Source organism: Lathamus discolor, chromosome Z, assembly GCF_037157495.1.
Source record: "Lathamus discolor isolate bLatDis1 chromosome Z, bLatDis1.hap1, whole genome shotgun sequence".
NCBI lineage: Eukaryota > Metazoa > Chordata > Aves > Psittaciformes > Psittacidae > Lathamus > Lathamus discolor.
The window spans coordinates 53,462,715-53,483,333 of NC_088909.1; the positions used below are offsets into that span (position 1 = coordinate 53,462,715).

Consider the following 20,619-nt stretch of genomic DNA (forward strand, 5'->3'; position numbering starts at 1 on the left):
GCCCGTGGTGCGGACCACGGTGAGGCTGCTGAGCCCCTGCAGCCCATGGAGGTCCCGTGGGGATTACACAGTACCTACGAAGGGTCAAAGATACTTCTGTAAACGGGTGGCCTGCCTACGTTTGCGAGCAGTTGTACCCGCACCTCGCTACCCGGAAACATTACAGAAGCACCCCAAGGCCACTCCCGACCCGGGCAAGCGGAAAGCCTGCGGCGTGCGGGGCCGCTGCCGCTGAGAGCCAGGCCCGTGCCGCACACAGCGGCCGCCCCGCCACGGCGGCGGCTCCGCAGCCCGCACCCCGCTCACGCCGGCGGCCGCCGGAAGGGGCGTGGCGCGCGGCGCGGCGGCCTGTGGAGGCTCCGCCGGAAGGCGGGCCGGTGGCGGCGCGTAGATGCGGAGTCGGCGGGCCCCGCAGGGGGATGCCGGGCAGGAAGTCCTCCCGCGACAAGAAGCGGCGCCGGTCGCGGTCCTGCTGCCCCGAGGGAGCCGCGGTGGACAGTGGCGACAGGAAGCGGCGGAGGGCTGAGTCTAGCCACGGTGCCACAGAGGTAGTGCGGAGGGAGGGGCGGGCAGCCTAACGCTGCTGTGTCTCCACCGCCTCGAGCTGAGAGAGCTCGGGCCGCTCCCCGCTGCTGTCCGCCCGGCTCACTTCCATGGCTCCCGGCGGTCGCTGCCATCTGGCTACGACAGCGGCCGGGAGCCAGCGACCGTGCCCTCTCCTCGGCCAGCGGCTGCGGCTGACTGCTGTCCGCACTGGTCATGCTCGGGCAGAACGCGACCGGTGGTAGAGACCAGCCGGTGCGGCCCCCGGGGTGAGGCTGATCCGTGACCGGTCCTGGGTGTGGGTCTGTCCGAGGAGGTGTAGGTGTGCCAGGACGCGCACTCGCGTGACGCACCCTCCTCAGTGAAGCGTGAGGTGTCAAAGCGAGTTTCTGGCTGTAAACTGCGAGATGACTGATGTTATTGCACAGGGAGATGGATTTCTGCTGGTTTAAAGCATGCTTTCACCTATAAACAGCAGCTAGGTATTTGCAGCTAATATTTTCAGCGAGTGTTTAAAAGTATATTTCACTTCCTTAAGCTTTTAAAAGCTCCTCTAGCGTAAGAATGGTTTCAATAACTAAAAGTGTAGCTTCTGTAATGCAGTTATCTTGCAAGTTAAAATGCTGTAGGAGAGTTCAGAAGTCCACTTTAAGATGCACCTGACACTTATGAAGGGAAAACTATTACAAGCATGCATGAGGCTGTAGGTTTCCTTCTTCTGCAGCTCACTAAAAGAGGCGGAAACACTACTTGTTCTCTTTTATTATAGGAGGCAAAATGCAGCGTGCCATCTGGAGAAAAAGTGGAAGAAGCTGATCAACTCAGTGATATAGAAGAAGGAGGATTAGATCTCAGTGTGTCACTCAAACCTGTCAGTTTCTACATCACAGACAAAAAAGAAATGCTTCAACAGTGTTTCTGTGTCATAGGAGAGAAAAAACTACAGAAGATGCTCCCTGATATTCTAAAGGTACTGAAATGCACTTACCTTTTATACATACCTTTTACATACCTTCTTTTTACAAGCTTGAATGCTTGTGTAACAAAGCATATTTATCTCTCACATGTAGTGGATTTCCAGCTTAAAAGCTGCCTGTGTATTTCTTAAACAAATGACATTTGTTTGTGTCTTTGAAAGTGAGGCTTTCTTAAGATTTGATATAGTTACTTCAGCTTACTTCTTCCAGTGCTCAGCCATTGCTGAGCTGTAGGCTGCATATTTGTATACTGTCTGTCTCTACTGGTTAGTTAAATGCAAAAGGAATTTCATAATTGTGTGGAATAAGATTCAGTAGTATTGTTCACTAATAGATATGCTGATTTCTTAATGAAAGCTTGATTTCTGTTTATGTCAGTTGAATTTCTTTTTATAGCATCAGATTAAAATCTGAGATGAGGCAGTAAAAACCCTTCTTAATAAATAGCTTCTGAAGTTGTAACTTCTGTGGACTGTAGCGGTAGTGTTCCTAGTTTTACTTAGTACATGTGCCCTTTGAGTCTTGTGAACTGCAGGACTTGGTAAAAATAGGTTAGGTCACTAGCCTGTACAGAAGAGGCTGCAGATGAAGTGCCACCTGCAATGCAGGTGTTTGTTAATAGTTTTTAAAATGCAGTTGCTTAATAATGTGATTCACTTGCTCCTGAGTGATGGGGAATTAGGACCAAACAGGGCTATAGATGTTTGGTGTTCTGTGCTTCACACACACGGCCCAATATTTCAGTGTTGCAGCTGCAGTAAAAACTCCAAGCCATAGGTCAAGTAACTGATACTGTGTATTACTTCACCTCCTTACCACCATCCCAGAGAAAAGCATACACACTATTTTTGGTAGTTGTCAAAACTGAAACACTTACCTGGTGTTCTTCAGCAGGTCTGTCAATGCCGGTCAGAACAGGGAGGGGACCTGCATTATGGGTTAAGTCTTCATTCAACACAGTTGGAGTGGTACTTACTATGATTACTCTTTTATTCATGATTACTCTTTCCGCAGAATTTTTAGTAGTTTGTGGTCTGTCTTGTCTGTCTTAGAACTGTTCCATGGATGAAATCAAAAGGCTTTGCTTGGAGCAGCTGGAGCTGTTATCTGAAAAAAAGCTGTTGAAGATACTTGAAGGTATGAATGAAACTTCTAAGTGCCACTGTACCCCAGAGAATAGTCTCCTTCTAAACTGGATTTTCATTCTCTTTCTAGTTACTTTACAAATACATATATGCACTAATAAGTATACATTACTTATTATTACTTACACATGTTAGTATACATACATATGTTAGTATTATGTATATACACCTGCTAGTAGCATGTATGCGGGTGTGTATATATGTATATATACTGATTTTGACCTTTTAAGCTTGAATAAAACTGTCCATTGACTTAGAAAACTATTCAGAACATATTCCGAAAACGGTAGTATAAGCTTGTTTTCTTTAGTACCCAAATGAAGAACAAAGCTTTTGACTCTTCGGGGAAAAAAACCAACAAAACCCAAACAAACCTAGGAGTATACAGGTATTGTTTGAAATCCATTAATTTAGATAAACCGACATTAAATTTCTTCCTGATTCTCTGCAGGGAAATCTGCATAACTGCAATACCAGTTCAGTTACATTAGTGATTGTACTAGGATATTCGGTGTAGTTAAAGGATTATGGGTGGATCCCTCTGCTCTGCTGAGACAAGTGGTTCATGTACTTAGATTAAGGATATGACATTCCAGCTTTTCAGTATCTTCTTGAACTTGCTGTTTGAGGGCTCTAGAATTTATTTGTAAACATATTCTGTCTTCTCAATGAAGTGGAACTCTTTGAATCTTGAATGTTGCAGAGTACCTTCTATTATTTTTGTCTCCTGTGCTTTATTTTTAGTGTCTATAGTATTGTACTAGCAATGTCTATTCTGATGGGTATTTTCATAATACCGTAGAACTGAAAAATGCCAGCCATGTGGCTAGCAGAAAACTCACAAATAAGGCTTTTGGTTTTGATTAAGTCTAATTTTAGAGCATTTGGTTTAACTGAGGAGAAGAAACTTCTGCTGATTGCAGTCGTTAAGAGTAAGCCTAACTATGTAGTATTAATTATATCACCTGTTTAAATTTTCATGTTTGAAATTGTGTATATCTAGGGAAGATTGGAGCTGATTCTGATCCTGAAGAGGAAGCAGATGGAAGAGGCAAGACTGGAGGTGAATCAGTCAGTCAGTGAGTAAAAGACAAAACATTGAATTTAAGATTACTGAACAATGCAGTCATTTTTTATGAGAAATGATCTAATGTAACGTTGAAAGACCTGGTCACTATATCCTTGAACTATGTAATTACTTCAGTTGAATGACAGTGAGCTGTGACTGCTAGCAAGCACTAAACTATAAAGTGACTTTATCACTTTATAATGTTGTCTGAAGCATGTACCTGGGTTTCATAGTGGTTTTACTGCCCACTAGCCGAGTTGTGGTAATTGAACATGTGCACACTCCTAGCCTGCAGCAGAAGTGAAGTAATATGGTTTAGGTTAATGCTCTTTCAGGTTAAGTAGCCCCTTCCCACTTAGGTCAGTGAATTGTTTATTTTCAGTTCAGCTGAGGTGTATCACTCCTCTTCCACTCTTCTGTTCCTTCATTCCTGACCCAATTGAAGCAACACCAACACTCGCCTGTTCCCATGTTCTCAGTCAGGGATGTCGTAGAATGTCTAGAGTTTCAAGAACAGAAGCTTCTAGTGTCTTGGATTTAGTTTGACATTTGTCAGTTTCGCAAAGGCTGGTACTTTTTAACCTTTTCTTAAAATACTTGTCTGTTATTTGAAGACAAATCTTTTGTAGTATATTGCAAAGTCACTTTATTGAATAGGTGAACTCATTCAACAGTTTCTATAGAAGTAGTGAAGGGAAAAAGAAAGTTACTAGTTAACACACAATTTTTTGAGTCTAACTTTTTTGTAAAAGACAAAATAAAAAGCTTTCCAATTTTCATTGCTGACGTGATTACAGTTGGTCCACTGATTCAGTGCACAAACTCGATAAACCTCTGACACAATACAAGACAATATAACAATGTTAGGCACATTAAAGTTCCTTGTAGTTGCTGGTTTAGTTAGTTCATTTAGGTGTACCAACTAGAAACAAATGGCTAGGAAAGGTGGTGATAATAATCCATATTTCACATTCTGGTCAGTATTTTTGATTTAAGGGACCTGGTTTCTGATCCTGTCTTTGATTCAGAACAAGTTATAAAGTTATTGAATTAAGTAGCTTTTCTTTGATCACATCTCATCATACAAATATGCTAGCAAATGGAATAATACTAAGTTTAGTGATGTTTCGGTTTTTCTCGTGTGATGGTTTTGATACTTTCTGGCACTGTTTCTTCTGGCATTCCATTTAGAGCTGATTTATGACTGTATTCTCCTTTTTGCTACTTAACTGCTTACATGATCTGTGAATGGTGTCAGTACACCCGTTTATGTAGATTAATTTTCTTATTTTGGACATTGCCCACTGCTGGCTATTTAAAAAAAAAAAAAAAAAACAAAATATGTTAAATACCAGGTCTCTGTGTAAAGGAGTCTCTGTTAAATGACTGATATTTTGCCAATAAATTTCTAAATAAAATGAGAAGACAAACTTGTTGGCTGTGGAAACTATGAAAAATGCCCCAGGATTTTGAGTTTTGGAGAAATTATAAGATTTCTTTAAGGCCTAATTCACAAGCTCTTTACTATTGGAAAATACATTGAATGCTCTTCACCTTAAAGAGGTATGGCAGGATTAGTGCTGCTGGATTTCAGGAAGGCAGTTGCATGACTGCATAGTTCCATGGCTGCAAGGTGTTTCAAAACTACTGTTGAGACATGTATTTATGACAGTAGATTGAGTGAAGTCTTGCTTATATGCATTACTTTATAGTAATGATTTGAGGGACTAAAAGCCTAAAAAGGGGAAATTGTTATTGACAATTAATGAATTTTAAAAAGTAAAATAAGGAAAGCAAGTGGGATTTACTTTTTTTGAAATAGCAGGTATGAGAAGATACTAAATAACCCAGTTGCATGTGGCAAGTAGGAAAGATCCAGGAAAACACATCCATAGGATATAAACTGCAGTTTGTGAATCTACTGGTTTTATGTTGCATGAATAATATTCCAGGTATAAGTAGTGAGTAACCCAAAGTGAGTTGGTGTTGTTTACCTTTTCTCATAGCTGTGTTGAGGTACAGCAGAATTAAAACTGACCAAATTCTTTAACCATTGCTGCAGTTACCAAAACCTGACAAAGCTAAGTCACCTTATGTTGCTGATGGAAGATGTGAGGAGTAACTGAGAGCAAAAATAGGAAATTATGTTTAAAAAATGTAAAAAACAGATATTGATCAAAGTTATAGAGCAGATTGCTTCCTTTGACAAACAGAATCGTTGAGGTGCCCCTCATTCTTGTATCTCTGTCTCCACGCTGGTTAATGTTTCAGACCCAAGCTGGTCAGGCAAGATATGTTGGTGTAGGAATTGTGACTTTCTTCCCCTTACAATGCAGTGGGTGAAAAAATAGTACTGCTACACAGATGGGTGCTATCTCAGAGCCTTGTCTCATAGATTCAGCTGTGTTAGCTTTAACAATAAAAAAAAAAAAAAAAAAGGGAAAGCTGTTTGGATGATAGAGAAATAAAGGAATAGGAAGAAGCAGGTGAAATGGGGAAAATTAAGGTTTTATGTTAATCATTAACACAGTGCTCAGTAAGTAGAGAGTATTACCCTTTTACAACTGTAAAATTCCACAAACCCTTTTTACTAAATAGGTCTAATCTTTTGGCATTTAGGTTAACTGTTTTCGTAACCTCTATGTAAATAAATGTAAATGCAAGTTTGCAAAACTTCAGAAAACTTGTGTTTCAGCCAGAACAGAAACAAGTCAGTCAGTAGGCAGGGAAGCTAAAGATGCAAGAGTGAACAAATAGGGAAAATAGCATTGGTAAGCTAAACTTTGTTTGTAATCATTATCACATTTTTAATTATAACCTGAGTTTAAATGGGTGAATTTGTTTGCCCTGGAAGAAAATAGACTTTTCAGAATAAAAAGGCAATTTCTTTTTTTTTTTTTTTTTATTATTACTGTTCATTCTTCCTAGTTTGTCTTCATTACTTGTTTTCTTGTAAATGAATACTTTTTTCTGCATTTTATCAATCATACAGCATAAAAGCTTTTTTTTTTAAATACAGCTTGTCTTAGTTGTTTTCATGGGCATGTGAACATGGGAGGGGAGAACATGAAAAGCAAATGATACTCAAGTAAAAAATTTGTTAACTGATTTGAAACATCAGTTTATTTATTTTATTCTTTTATTATTCCTTAAAAGAAAAAAATAATCAACAAACTTGTACCTTCAGCAATCCGTATATCAGTAGAAATCCAGAAATCTTAAATTAATACATCTGAAGAAATTAGAAGTGTCACAAGTGTATTAAAAAATACAGGCTTTCTTAGAAGGGCGTAGTTTGACCATCCCTTTTCCCGCTGCCTTAGAGACTTACCTGTCTCTAAACACCAGCTTCCTGTCTGTACCATCTAAAAGGAGCAGAGAGTTAGTTTCTTCAGAAGGTTGCAAAATGCAGATCTTTATGTGAAGCTTTGGATGGTATTGCATCTGTAATTTTAAATTGAACATTGAGCCTTCCTTTTTCTAGTGCACATATCTTCATTCTGACAGCAGAACTGGAAGTCCTGAGGTTTATTCTTAAATTTCAGCTCTAAAAGTTTCACATACTTCCATTAGCATGTAAAACACTTGATCTGTTATTTTGTTGCTAGCTGCTTCCTGAGTTAAACACTAGAAATCCTGGAATAAGCCAACAAGAGAACTGAAGAAGCAGGGCAGGTGTTTGCCAGTAACTGTAAATTGCTGTTACAATAGATACGCTTTGTTATTTCAGCTTTGTGTAGATTTTTGCTTATGCAGTTCTCAGATTTTTTTTGTGTTTCTGTGTTGCTGTCTGCAGTGACATATTGTTAAACCAAGAGAATTGTTGTATGCCATGCTTCCAAACTAAGCGACAGATAATTAATTGAAAAGAGTTAGCCAGTTCATGTCCTACAAAATGAAAGAGGCATTCTTCCATCTCATTCAAAAGGTATTAGTATGCTTTTGAGACTGTTTTTTCCTCTTCCCTGAATTGGCTCTTGAAATACCCTCCAATAGAAGGACTAAGTAAATTTTTTGTTGTAGTAATATAACATATAGTAAGAGAACAAGCATGCTAATATTGTTAGTGATCATATATTCTTGTGTATAATGTGAGCAAATGTTCTTTTGCTTTGAAAATCTAATGTGCTTATTTTTTTACTGTGTGAAAATTTGTAATTTAATATTCACTCTTTCAAGAGTTCATAGGCTTTTTAGTGCTTTGCAGTCATGAGTCCAGTTTTGCTTGTTTTGTTTTAGAAAGGTTAGTATTTTAAAGGCATGCCTGGTTTTAACATGTTTTACTGCTGGGTACTAGGCTGTTCCAGCATGCAATTGCCATCTGATATTTACACCTTTAGGGCAATTTGGTTATCTTCACCATTTGGAATGACTGGAACAATAGCCTATATGAGTCACTGAACAGATATATATCCGCATTTGGCATCTGTTCACTGTCTTGTGTTCTGGTATCTTCAGACTTCACCTGTAATCAGACTGATGGACCTTTCATAGCTCATCAAACTGTTTGATTAGCATCCGTCATTTAGGATACCTTTCCTGAGGACCACTGCTTCCTAAGGATTTATTTAATTTTTTTTTAGTTCTCATTTGTCCTGGAAAACTGCCCTTAGAACAGAAATTTTCAGGAAGCTTATGAGGACCTGGGAGTCAACTAGAAATGTTTTTTAGACTTGGAACTGCAAAGACAAATTTTAGTTTAGGAAGGTACTTAATCTTTATGCCAAAAATAGAAGAGATACTGATCTCAAGTCTCACTCCAGAGATTTAGATGTATGTTTGTTAACAACAGTAAAAAGCCCTGTAATGAAAGTCTCAGCATGACTGTATCTTATGTTGTCAGGCTGTCTTCTTGCATGGGTACATTAAGGTACATTTTTCTGTCACAGAACTTTTCCTCCCAGTCTCTGACAACAGTTAGTACTACTGAAGGTTGATATCCTAGTGACCAACCAGTGTTGCAGTTTTAATCCTTAACTATCCACTCTTCTGACCAGTAGTCCTTTTCCTAACCTGTTCTGCTGTTTTACCTCACTTTTCATAATCTGCTGGAGTTGTACCCAGCTGCCCTCAAACTTAAATTTCTTTGTCAGCTGTGCAGATTTCTGGAAGTAATAGGTTCTATACAAAATCCATGTATGTGAGGCCCGGTGAATACTGCTGTAGTGTGGAGCATGTCAGTGTGAAAAGCTAGCATAGGACAAATAGATATTCGTAGCATTTGTCCCCAATGAAGTGTACTAGTTAGCTTCTTTCTGCTGAGGAGAACATACTGTGCAAATGTTTTTCTGTTAAACTCAGCATTTTTATTTTATTTTTTTTTTATCTCTTGAAAGAGTGACTTTGAACTTAACAGTTATCTTGAGGGGGAAGTAGCTTTAAAGACTGGTAAGAATATGGAGATGCAAATCACTATGATCACTTATGAGCATGGCACGGAAGAGGGTATTAAATCTGTGTGCTGGTGTGCTGTGTCTTAATTTTAGGTTAATACACCTTCTGCTGCCATTGTTTGAAGACATGATGCTGTACTACCCATCCTTAACCCTATAAACAATATAGGTAATTAGGACAAAAAGTATTTTTACTAACAAACTAAACAAGGTTAACAAGTTAAGACCGAAACTAAACTGAACTGAAATGCTTCTGCTTGGCCACAAGATGGTGCAGAATGCCTGCCTGTTAAATGAAGTAGTGGCAGTTCAGAAATACAGTTGAATCCAATCAATTTGAAAGGAGTAAAATGTGCTATAGAAGTACTTTTGGTTAAAAAAATTGCTGACATATGTTTCTTTTAAAGAGAACATCAATTTACTTTAATCAGTGATACTGTCAAGGCAACAGGAGGAAACTTTACAAGTTCTGGTGTGTGGGTTTTCTTTATTTGATAATTTCTTTTTATGTAGCTGTTAAAGTGGGTGTAGGTGATTTCAGCTGATGCTAGACCTCAGAAGCACTGAGGCTTCTGTCAAAGGAGTGATCGTAACTCCTTAGTGAAATTTGGCATTGGAGCTCAGGGTGATACCAGAAATGCAAGTTTCTTGCCTCGATACTGTTTGTTTGAAGTCTGAGTTTCCTGTCCTGCTGTCTAGTGCAGAGGTGTTCAGATGTTCAGTTCAAAATGATGAATCTTGTGCATGTGAAGAATGATAAGGTAGGGGCAGCATGAGCTGCTTTTGCTCTTAGTGATGAGCAGGGTATATCACCAGCTTATTTTGGTCAAAGGTTGAGTGACTAAATCGTTAGGAGTTCTGTATGTGGTACCTGACACCGAGACCTCTCATACTTGCTGGCTAGACTAGCCTGAGGTTTGTTAGTGAATTACAAGCATCTGCATACATGCTGATGCATGACATTGAACTTTCTTGAGGAAGTGCACACATTTTTCATTCTGCCTAGTTTGTGGCAGCACAGTCCTGCAGGTCTCTGTGATCTATGATCCCCTTTGCAGCTGCAGGCACACTACATGCATGTATGCAGGTATTAGTATCCTCTCATTTGGAAAAATGCTATGGTGATAGAGTTCTGTAAGAAGGCAGGACAAAGCTGTTCATGCTCTGCTGGCCCTTGATAATTTTTTCTTTTTTTTTTCTTTTTTCATTTCCTGGTCTCTCCCTCTTCCCACCTGTTTTCTTCCTCTGAATGTCCCATGCTGCCTTACATGTTTCTACACTCCCCTCAAAAGACATCTGCCATTATGTTTTGGGCAATCCTGAAATACTCTTCCACAGCATCCCATGAAGACCCCTTTCCTCCTGTAGGCAGTAATACCTTTCAGTCTATAAAGTGATTTCTCTGGCTGACTGCTCTTACAAGGTTTTGCTGCTAGAAGGATGGGCTGGTTGCTGTCCTTTCACAACCCTAGGAGCTGTTCAGGCAGGGTGATCCCCCTATGCTGGTTAAGTTACCCAAGGTCCTCTGCTTGCCATTTTCTTGGGCTCCTTGCTGGGTCTTTGTGCTTATGGTGGCTCACCGTTAAATGCATAACCTAATGGACAGGACAATGGAGAACTGAGTGAGATAAGCCTTGGCAAGTGACAAGAGACCAAAACCTGAAATTCCTGGGAAGGTGTGCTGTGATTACATCATGGACAGATTTAGTTGGTGGTCTGTGCTGGCAGCTGGCCTAACCCCACCCAGTAGTGGAGGTGGGTAGAGAAATGTTAATATCCAAGAGTCTGGCACTGTATTAAAGCAGAGGACCAGCGAAGCTTTGGTTGTAAGCTGTGGCTTGTCATTATGAGCACTGAGAGAGTGTTTTGCCTGGTATAGGCTGCACAGGCTAACTGGAGTACTCTCAGTTAACTGTGACCACATGGGGGTGTGTATTGGAGCAAAACTTTCTCTCATAAACTGTCCTCTGTTTTATGGATTTAACAACTTGAACATGGCGATGTCATGTTCAAGTACAGTGATTGTCCGGTGTTCCTTTTCGCCCATAACAGCGGGGAGATTGAGACTCTCATTAACATGTCTAAACCAGCACATACAGCAGACCTTTTTATTTGTTCAACAGATACACACAGAGATACCACATACAGCAGACAAATTTTATTTGTTGAATTCATGGGTTTATTTTACATCTAATGAGTGAGGGCTGTAATCCATCCTGCAACACCTCTGGCCTTTGTAATACAAGACCGATGACTGGAATAGAAAGCAAATTAGAAAACTCTTTTGTTATGAGGCAAAGTTTAAATAATTTTCTGAAGGGGTTAGCCATATATACAGAACTTTCCGCTCAGCACAGCTATTTGAACATCTGGTTGTATCCGTTCTTTTTCTTTCAGCCCTGCCTTGGAATGCAAGTTCCAACAGGAATTAAAAAGTTGTACATTTCTCTTTCTTTACTTAAGGTGCAGAACATTTAGAAGTCTTTCTGGATGGTGTGTGCTACACGTTCTCCTTTATTATTCCATGCTGCCACACACATTTATGTAGCGATGGGTACAAAAAGTCAGAGAAATAGTCTATTGATTTGTAATGTTTGCTACTACAGAAAGGGAAATAGCAATTAAAATAACTCTCTCAGACCAGGGTAGCTAAAAGTATTTTGGTGTTCTCCCTCCTGACACAGTGATTGGACACCTTAAAAAAAAAAATTCTTTGAAAGCATAGGGAAAATAAATCTGTATTCAATTTTAGGAAAAGCTTTCAGGTCATTACGGAAAAAAACCTGAGTGTTAAAGTCATTATATTTACATCTGTGTTACCAGAATACTGGTATCCTTTTTATAATGTTCTTTAGCTCCCACAGCATAGTTACATATTAATATGGAATCAATGCATGAAACCAGTGCCGCACCAATATTTAGGGTAAGAAATTGGCAATGCAGTTGTCAAGATGCTCACTAAATGTGGCCGTGGAACTCGTCCTGTGATTCTGGTTCCTTCTGCCTTCCTCCTTCCTGCACGTTTCTCAGTATTTTCACAGTTTATGTAACTAGTCTGTGCAAAATGTGTGAAGGACATGAACACTTCATAAAAGTATCTCTTCCTCATATTTTTGTATAAAGCAGTTGAAACTTTACAGGTCAAGGGTAAAAATCCTGAAATAGAAGAAATAAGAGAAAGGCAGATACTGAATATAATCTCAGTTGAGTTGCATTTCTTTCTGAAAAGTGAGCCTTTGTGAAACTATGAGGTTGTGATGTAGGAGAGGTGGATGGTTGTGGGTTGATGGTAACTTCATGAAAATAGCTTCTTGATTTCAAAAGAAAACAGTAAACACTATATAAATGCAACTGAAATGATAGTTTTTTTTCAAGTCATTTTCAATTTTAGAGAAAAGCTCCTAAGGGACTACTGCTGAAGATTATTACTCTGAAAGGCCAGAGCATAGTGGAAATACTTGCTTAAATTTCTCCAATTAAGTTACACATAATTTCCACATAATTTCTTCAATTATAGTAAATATTTCTTAGAAAGTTCTCTTAAATTGTAAAAGGCATAGATTAAAATATTTTCTTACTTGTTTTCAGACAGGACAACAGTATAGACTCTACTTCCTGTCTCAGAGAAGACAAGCTGGAAAGTCAGGAATCAAAACAAGGTATGTAGTGGAGAAAGCTGAAAACCTGTTTTCTTGCTGTTGGGCAGGGGCTAATTCCAGATAACTGATAGCTCTCTTTTGAGCAGTAGCTGCAATCTACTGTAGCTGCAAGAGAAGCACCCTCTTAGAAGTCAGCCTGCATGGGGTTACAGCATCTCCCTTGGGACCCAATTTCAGAAAAGGAGAAGGGAACATTGAAGAAGACATTATAGTAACTTTGGCTAGAAGCAAATTGCAGCTGTTCAGAATTTGCTACTTTAGCTTCTAAAACATATCTGAAGCTCTTGTGAGGCTCGTGTAGCTCTTCATATCTAGTTTTTCATCTGAAGAGAAACTTCAGTAATTTTAGTCTCTTGGTACAGGCAATTGCTAATACTGTTATTAGCATTTGCTGTATTCTTTTAGAGTCAGTTTTGCTTTCTGTTCAGATGATCAGAAGAGCTGACAGTACTCTGTTTTGATATTTGTAGAAATCCATTATAATATAATAATTTTTTGCCAAAGGACTGCTTGTAATTTTGTTCAGTCTTAGTATGTGGTACCTTGCTTGCTTTGACTGCGGAGCTGAGGTCCAATGGTATGGTGCTTAACACCCACCACTCCCAATAACTGACATATTTTTACTTGAAGTTAGTGCCAGGGGAAGTGCACGCTTAAATCTTTGAATCTCTGAGGATGAGCGTTGTCTTGTATGTTTTCTCTTTTTAAATGCAAAAATGTAGTGGGTGAGATATTCAGAAACTACAGTGACTGAAAGAGTAGAAAACGCAAAAGCAGGTAGGTTAGTGGTGCACATCTGATTACCTGCTGCATCAGGAAACGGTTTTCCTAACCTCCAGCAGTATTTGTTATATTCCAGTCATTAAATCAGCACTGTGTAACAACTGCCAGTATTATTTTCTTGCACAAAGCACTAGAATTGTAGGTGTTCTGTCTCAGTCTGCTTATTTTCATTTAGACCAGCTATATGTAGTAATATCAGAAATAGCTTTTCCAATCAGAGTTTTGCAAATTCTTCTAAGCTGTATTTCTCTCTTGCAAAGATCTAACATTATTTGCTTCCTGCAGCTCCTGTTTTGCAGTTCAGAATGTTGTCTAAAAGATGTCTCTTGGAATAACTTTGTAAAAAATGTTGGGTGTTTTTTGTTTTTTTTTTTCTCAAGTAGTTAATGAGGGGAATTAAACAGGAGTCAAAGGCATCAAAATTTTTAGGAGCAGGTTGTTACAGCTTCGTGAGGAATGCTTTCAATGTTGCATGTTGTACTATATGGACTGACCTAAGAACTGATAGATTTGCTGCAGATCTCTTACTTTTCTATTATAAAAGGGATTTGATGACTGTTGTAGGTGATTGCTTTTTATGGTGGTGTTTTTTATGACTTAATCAACCAGAGTATCATGATGGCTTTGAGCTGTATCAGTGGCTCCACTCAACATGTTAGCTTTAAAGAGCTTTTGAGAATCGAAATTCATCCCTGTGAATTAAAAAATGAGCTGCAGTGTGTTATGCTATGGAGAAAAAATAGAATGAGAGGGTAAGCAAAGTGGATAAAATAAAATTAAAAAATGGAATTAAGTGTGCTAAAAGAATTTTGCAACTGTAGCTGAAGAAAAAATGAAAAGTTATCAAAATTAAAAAGATAATGAGAAATATGAACCATGATCTTTATTACCGGGTAAAACCACACTACAAAAGAGGGAAATAAAGCCTAACAACTAATTTGAGATCTGTAGGCCAATGAGCTTGTATGAGTGCAGTATTATATATTTTTGGAGGCAGTATTTCTAAATTGGAACTGAAATGCCATGAAAAATCATAGCCTGTGATCAGGAATGAATATGTGAATATCTTTAATGCTGAATCAATAAAATCCTTGGAGTTAGTTTTAAAATGTTACTGTTGCTTATAAAACCAATTCGAGATTTTTTTGACTAGAAAATAAGAACTAGTTTGCTTGCCTGCCTCTCTCTCTCACTCTCATCCCCTCATTATTATTTTTTTTTAAAGCAGAATATGTGCATTAATAGCTTTCTTAGTAGTCAGTATTGATTATTTTTTCCTCCACACCCTCAGGATAGCAAGAATGTCGTAAGTCCCAAGAAAAATAGATCTTTTCTAAGTCTTTTGTGCACTGCTAGTGAATTAAATGCATGTGTGTACCAAAAGGCATTTTAAAATATTTGAAAAGAGAGTAGTATTTTTCTAAAGCCTTATTTAGCTTTCTTTTAAAAGTTGTCTCTTTTTAAGGTTGGTTGATTAAACTGATTTTGAACAAAGAATTTAATTTTTCTAATCCATATTCTGCTGTTATTCTTGTACAAGAGCTTCCACCTAATGTGAAGGGCTTGCACAAAAACTCAAGAAAAAAATAAAATCACTGTGGATGGGGAGGTTTTTTACACTTCACGTTTGTGTTTTCTTAAAGTCTGACATTTGTTTTGTTGCATTTTTGGATATTTCCTGTATAATAAAAGATAGGGCAACAACAGTGTAAACCAAAGACTTCTAAAAATGTTGTTTCTAATATCCTTTATTCCTTCTTAAAGGATTGATTGTCTTGTGTCTAAAACTCATGTCAAAAGAACATTCTTACTGAGAATTATTAAAAAAATTGAGAAGTTTTCCAGCTGTAAAACATGTGTGAGCATCTTAAGCAAAAAAGCCAGTGATAGGAAGATAATTATAGGTATTAAAACTATAGGTTCCTGCTGTGGTAGATTGCATGTCAATGTTTTTTTTATATACTTTGAATGTCAGCAAGATTGTGACTGCAGGCTCTTAAAAAAGAGCAATTTATAAAGGAAGTCCTTGCTTGGATTTTGAGTGTATAGATTGTTTTGTTGTTGATGAGCAGTCCTTGTAAATCTGTACTTCTGCCTTGCAAATTTGAGGTTCGGGAACTCAAAGGTATGGGTTGATGAAAGTAACAGTTAAAAAAAAAATAAAATCAACGGTTCAATAAAAGGGAATCTTTTAAAGCCGGATGTCAACACACTAATTTTAAGAATCAGTCACAAAATTGTTTAGACTAGGAGGGACTCTTCTAAGACCATTGAACCTGATGCTCCTGCTCAGCCAGGTCAGCTAGAGCAGGTTGATAAGGACCATGTGCAGTTGAGTTTTGAATATGTATAAGGATGGAGAATCCCCAGCCTCTCTGGGACACCTGCGCTGGTATTTGACCACCCTCAAAGTGTAAACGTTAAGTATGTTCAGATGAAATTTCCTGTGTTTTAATTTTTCCCCACTGCCATTAATCCTGGTAGTGAGCAGTGCTGAGAAGAATTTGGCTCCTTTGTCTTCTTGCTGTCCCATATTTTCAAAGGAGAATTAAAGAAAATTTAAAAAACAGGTTTGCAATACTGTCTGAATATATCTTAAAGAATATTTTGGATGTATAGAGAATCATTATAGATTAAAGCAACTTTCTCAGAATGGTTTGGGTTGGAAGAGACCTTGAAGATCATTTAGTTCAAACTCCCCTGCCATGGGCAGGGACATCTTCCAATAGACCTGGTTGCTTCAAGCTCTGTCCAGCCTGGCCTTGATCACTGTCAGGAATGGGGCAACCACAACTTCTCTGGGTAACCTGTGCCAGTGCCTCATCACCCTCAGAGTGAAGATTTTTTTCTTAATATCTAATCTAATTTAATGTCATCTTAAACCAATCCCCCTTATTCTGTCACTATGTGCCCTTGTGAAAAGTCCCTCTCCAGATTTCTTGTTGGCCCCTTTAGGTACTGGAAGCTGCTCTAAGGTCTCTCCTAAGCCTTCTCTTCTTCAGGCTGAACAAGCCCAACTCTCAGCCTGTCTTCATAAGGAATGTAAACTTTCTTTGAATCTTTATGGTAAGAAATTGTATGTATTTCAAACCCACAGATATTTAGCTCTAGACCCCTGTTGTTAATTAAAGGAAACACAGCTATGCGTTTAGATAGTGATAATACCTAGACTGATTATAAAGCTTTAGAATCAGTAACTTTACCATCATCTAATCTATAAATTGTTTGTTTTAAGCAGGAGCAAGTCCTCCTGTCAGTTCCCATAGATGAAATGATTGGTGAAGAAATAGTAATTTCTGAAGCCGGTGTGTCAAAAGCAGCAATCTCGCTGTAGCCAAATTATGAGAACAGTTGCTCAGGTTCCCTTTTTTTAGTTGCACTGCCTCTTCTAATTTTTTATTTTGTTTAGTTTTAATAAAATGCAACTTTTACGCAGCATTAAAAGTCAATGCCATAACTGTGTTCATGTTTTTACTGAGTTAAGTGTCTGAAAGACTTCTGAGAGATACTGAATTGTAAGTGGTTTGTTTTACTAGTGTAAAAGTGTACTCTCTTTAAAATACATGAAATAGTTTTAAAGTGTAACTTCTAAAAGTACATTTTGAAAACTTTACTAAGTTTACTTTAAAGATAAACAGTAATCAATTTTGCACTCCAGTCTTCCTTGTGATAAAAAAACCTTATGGCATTTTAATTGGGAAAATAGATCATGTAACTCCATAGGATGGAATAAATTTTCCTGGTACTGCTGCTTTGCTATATTACGTGTTCTTCTAAATGGGCATAAAAATGCATTAACAATTGTCTAAATTAGATAAGCCTTAAAAGTTAGAGGAGAAAAAGAGGAGGAATTAGTTGTCTTCATTTAGTGAATCTTTTTTGCAACTCTTCATCTGCAGAGAAACCCTTTAAGCAGAAGTGATATTGTAACTTGAAAGAAAAATGTTTCTGTTAAGCAGCTGTGTGATTGTTACACTTGTGTTACAGGCAAGGGAGAAGATAGTGATGTTCTCAGCATAAATGCAGATGCATATGATAGTGACATAGAAGGCCCATGCAATGAAGAAGAAGGCCCAGATGCGCAAGAGAACACTGTCAGAAGTGGAACCAGTCACTTAGACGACCTTCAGAAGGACATTGAGAAAAGCGTGAATGAGATACTGGGGTTGGCAGAGTCCAGCTCAAAGGAGCCCAAAGCAGCAACCCTAGCCATTGCTCCATCAGAAGATGTTCAGCCATCTGCACAGCAGCTGGAGCTTCTGGAGCTTGAGATGAGGGCCAGAGCTATTAAGGCTCTTATGAAAGCTGGTGATGTAAAGAAACAGCCCTGAGATTGTTTAGATTAAATTTTCAGCATTTGTTTTGATGGATGTGATGTCTGTTATCCTCAGTGCTAACCTGTGTTTGGGTTGAGTATGACATTCCTTATTCAAAACCTATTCTGTATCATGACCTGTGACTTCAGCTGCTGATAGTTGGCTTTGTTGCCTTTAGTGTGCTGCTTCCATGATGTGCACAGAGTAGTTTGATGCTTCACCGAGATCAGGTCTTTTTATGTTGGGTTGTCTCCTCAAGGAGTCACAGAGTATAGAGATATACATACCAGGAGCCTGCTGCCTTTCAGAAAGGTTAGGAAAATCAAGTTCTTTCTAACCCCATGGTTAGAAATCACCAGCCGTTTTGTTTATTAACAACTTGTTCAACTATTTGAGAAACTTGATTTATATGTACTTCGTTAAAAATAACATTTTTAAGGGGTCTTTTATTGTGTGACTGCCTTCAGCAGTCTGTGATAGGATTTGAGAGTACTTATTTCTCTTTGGCATCCACCTCATCATAACATAGGTATTCTGAAAAATGAATGATTATTCACTTAAAAGCATACTTAAATATTAGGAAGTTGAATTCCTGAAGGAAGGGATTTTTTTTCCTTTTCAAATAAACAGTTGAACCATGGTATTTTTAAAGTTATGAAAGTGCCTGAAAGTGACAAATAGTGGATTTTTATACTGTTTGTCATGTAATTTTGTCACTCTGCTGTTTATGTCCTGTGTCGTAACTGAAATAAAGAAAATGAGGGTTTTTTTCTTGACTTCGAAGCTTTTTTGCTGTTTCATTTAATATTTAGGGCAACACAGCAAATCAGACTGTTTAGAAGACCTTGAGGTTTTTAACATGTAACTGATGTAGTTATTTCATGTCACCTGTAAATAGGAAAATCCACTGAACTTCAGTATATATTTCTTTTTTTTTTTTTTAGAAAGGACATTTATTTTATAATGTTTTTAAATGATTCTGCTTTTATCCATTTCAAGGGCATTTATCTGTAAATTGTATTATAGGATTAATTTTCCTCCCATGATTTCTTACAACAATTAAAATAACTATGAATTTGTTTTGATTTAGTGCTGGTTTTATACTTGGCTGCTAATTAAACACATAGGATCATAGAATGCAAGAACGGTTTGGCCCAGAAAGGACCTTAAAGATCATCTGGTTCTAACCAACCTGCCATGGGCAGGGATGCCTTCCACTAGTCTGGGTTGCTCCAAGCCCCATCCAACCTGGCCTTAAACACTGCCAGGAATGGAGCATTTGCCACTTCTTTGGGCAACCTCTTCCAGTGCCTCACCACTCATGGTGAAGAATTTCTTCTTTATATCTAACCTAAATCTACCTTGTTTATGTTTGAACCCATTTCCCCTTTTCCTATTAAAATATTTGTGGGTTTTTTTTTTTTATACACACACACACATACACACAAATTGATTATTTTTTTTTTTTCCCCTTAGGTATGAAGTTTGCGAATCTGGTCCTTGTTAAGTAAAACTATTACATATTGTTAGTCCTGATTTTCTGTTTGTTGTTACCTATAAAACAGATACTTAGCAGCAGTACCATAGATAATTTTCACATGCTATTTTGTAATATTATTCCAGATGTTCTATGCAAATATTATGGCTTTTTCATTTCTTCCCTTTATTATCTTCCTGTTTTTTCCCTTTAACCCCCTTTCTACTGTTTTCCTTTCTTTTTTGGTCATCAAGTGCAATGTCTTCGGTAGCAAGCTTATATATTTCCTAACGTCTTACTGAGTTCCTCTAGAATCAACACTGTTGTGAGTACAATGGTAGAAAAATAGTGCAGTGTAAGTTCAATTATAAACTAAAACCTGTACTTAACATAGCTGAGAATTACAGTGTTCATTTGCAAAATCATGGCAGTGACCTGAGTGAATTTCTCCTGACTGTATTCTGTTACCCATGGCAGAAACATTTTTTATTTTTTAGCAAATGGAGGATGTAAGTTAGAATATATATATCAAATTCCAAAGGTAACTTAACTTTGTGTGTATGTTGTCTCTAGTTTATTTCATTTGGCTGTTTGGTGAACTTGTGATTTATTAGATTACAGGGAAACAAAAATAGGTAGTGAGAGACAGCTGGCAAAACCTGATGTGCTGTCTTGTTATTTGTAGAGTCAGAGGCTAGTGGAACTATGGTTGACTGTAAAAATAAGGTTTACTGCTGCTGTGCTTAGTTCCTTAAAGCAATGAACACTTCACTTTGCCTGCTGTGGAAACAAAAAATCTCACCTCAAGGGCATTTGTTTCCTAGTCCTGCTGTGCAAACAGTAGGAAAACTTATCCCCTATTGCCTGCCTCTCTTCTTTCCTATCAGTGTTCATTTGCCAATTCTGCAGTGTGCCATAGCATTGATGAGGCTTGCAAAATCCCAAGCAATAGGAACAAACAAAAATCAGTCCTTAGTATTGAAGTAAAATGTGCAATACGGTAACAGTTGATTGAAGGAGTAAGTGTTTGTAGACCTGTATCTTTCCTTTGCTGATGGCACTCTCAACACTTGTGGTTTTGTCAGCCACCAAGGTGATTCCCAGCTGATTGCATACTCCTGTGTTGCTCACATGTATTTTTGCCAACCACTGAAGTGCAAAAAGTCACTTCATGCAGAAGCCGTGCTTTGGTAAAAGTGTCTTAGGAAAGCTGGCTGCAAATCAGGTTTAATTAAAAATATGTTTCCTTTGCAACCG

General features: G+C 38.2%; 1 protein-coding gene across 1 annotated transcript; it reads left to right on the forward strand.

Annotated features, from left to right (window-relative positions):
* The first annotated feature begins 303 nt into the window (after window positions 1-303).
* CAAP1 (caspase activity and apoptosis inhibitor 1) lies at window positions 304-18,661 on the forward strand. Its single transcript, XM_065662531.1, has 6 exons — window positions 304-548; window positions 1,313-1,513; window positions 2,573-2,657; window positions 3,669-3,744; window positions 12,716-12,786; window positions 17,557-18,661. Exons 1-6 carry the CDS (start codon window positions 420-422, stop codon window positions 17,898-17,900), a joined length of 906 nt encoding a protein of 301 aa, XP_065518603.1. The 5' UTR covers window positions 304-419; the 3' UTR covers window positions 17,901-18,661.
* Window positions 18,662-20,619: the final 1,958 nt, after the last annotated feature.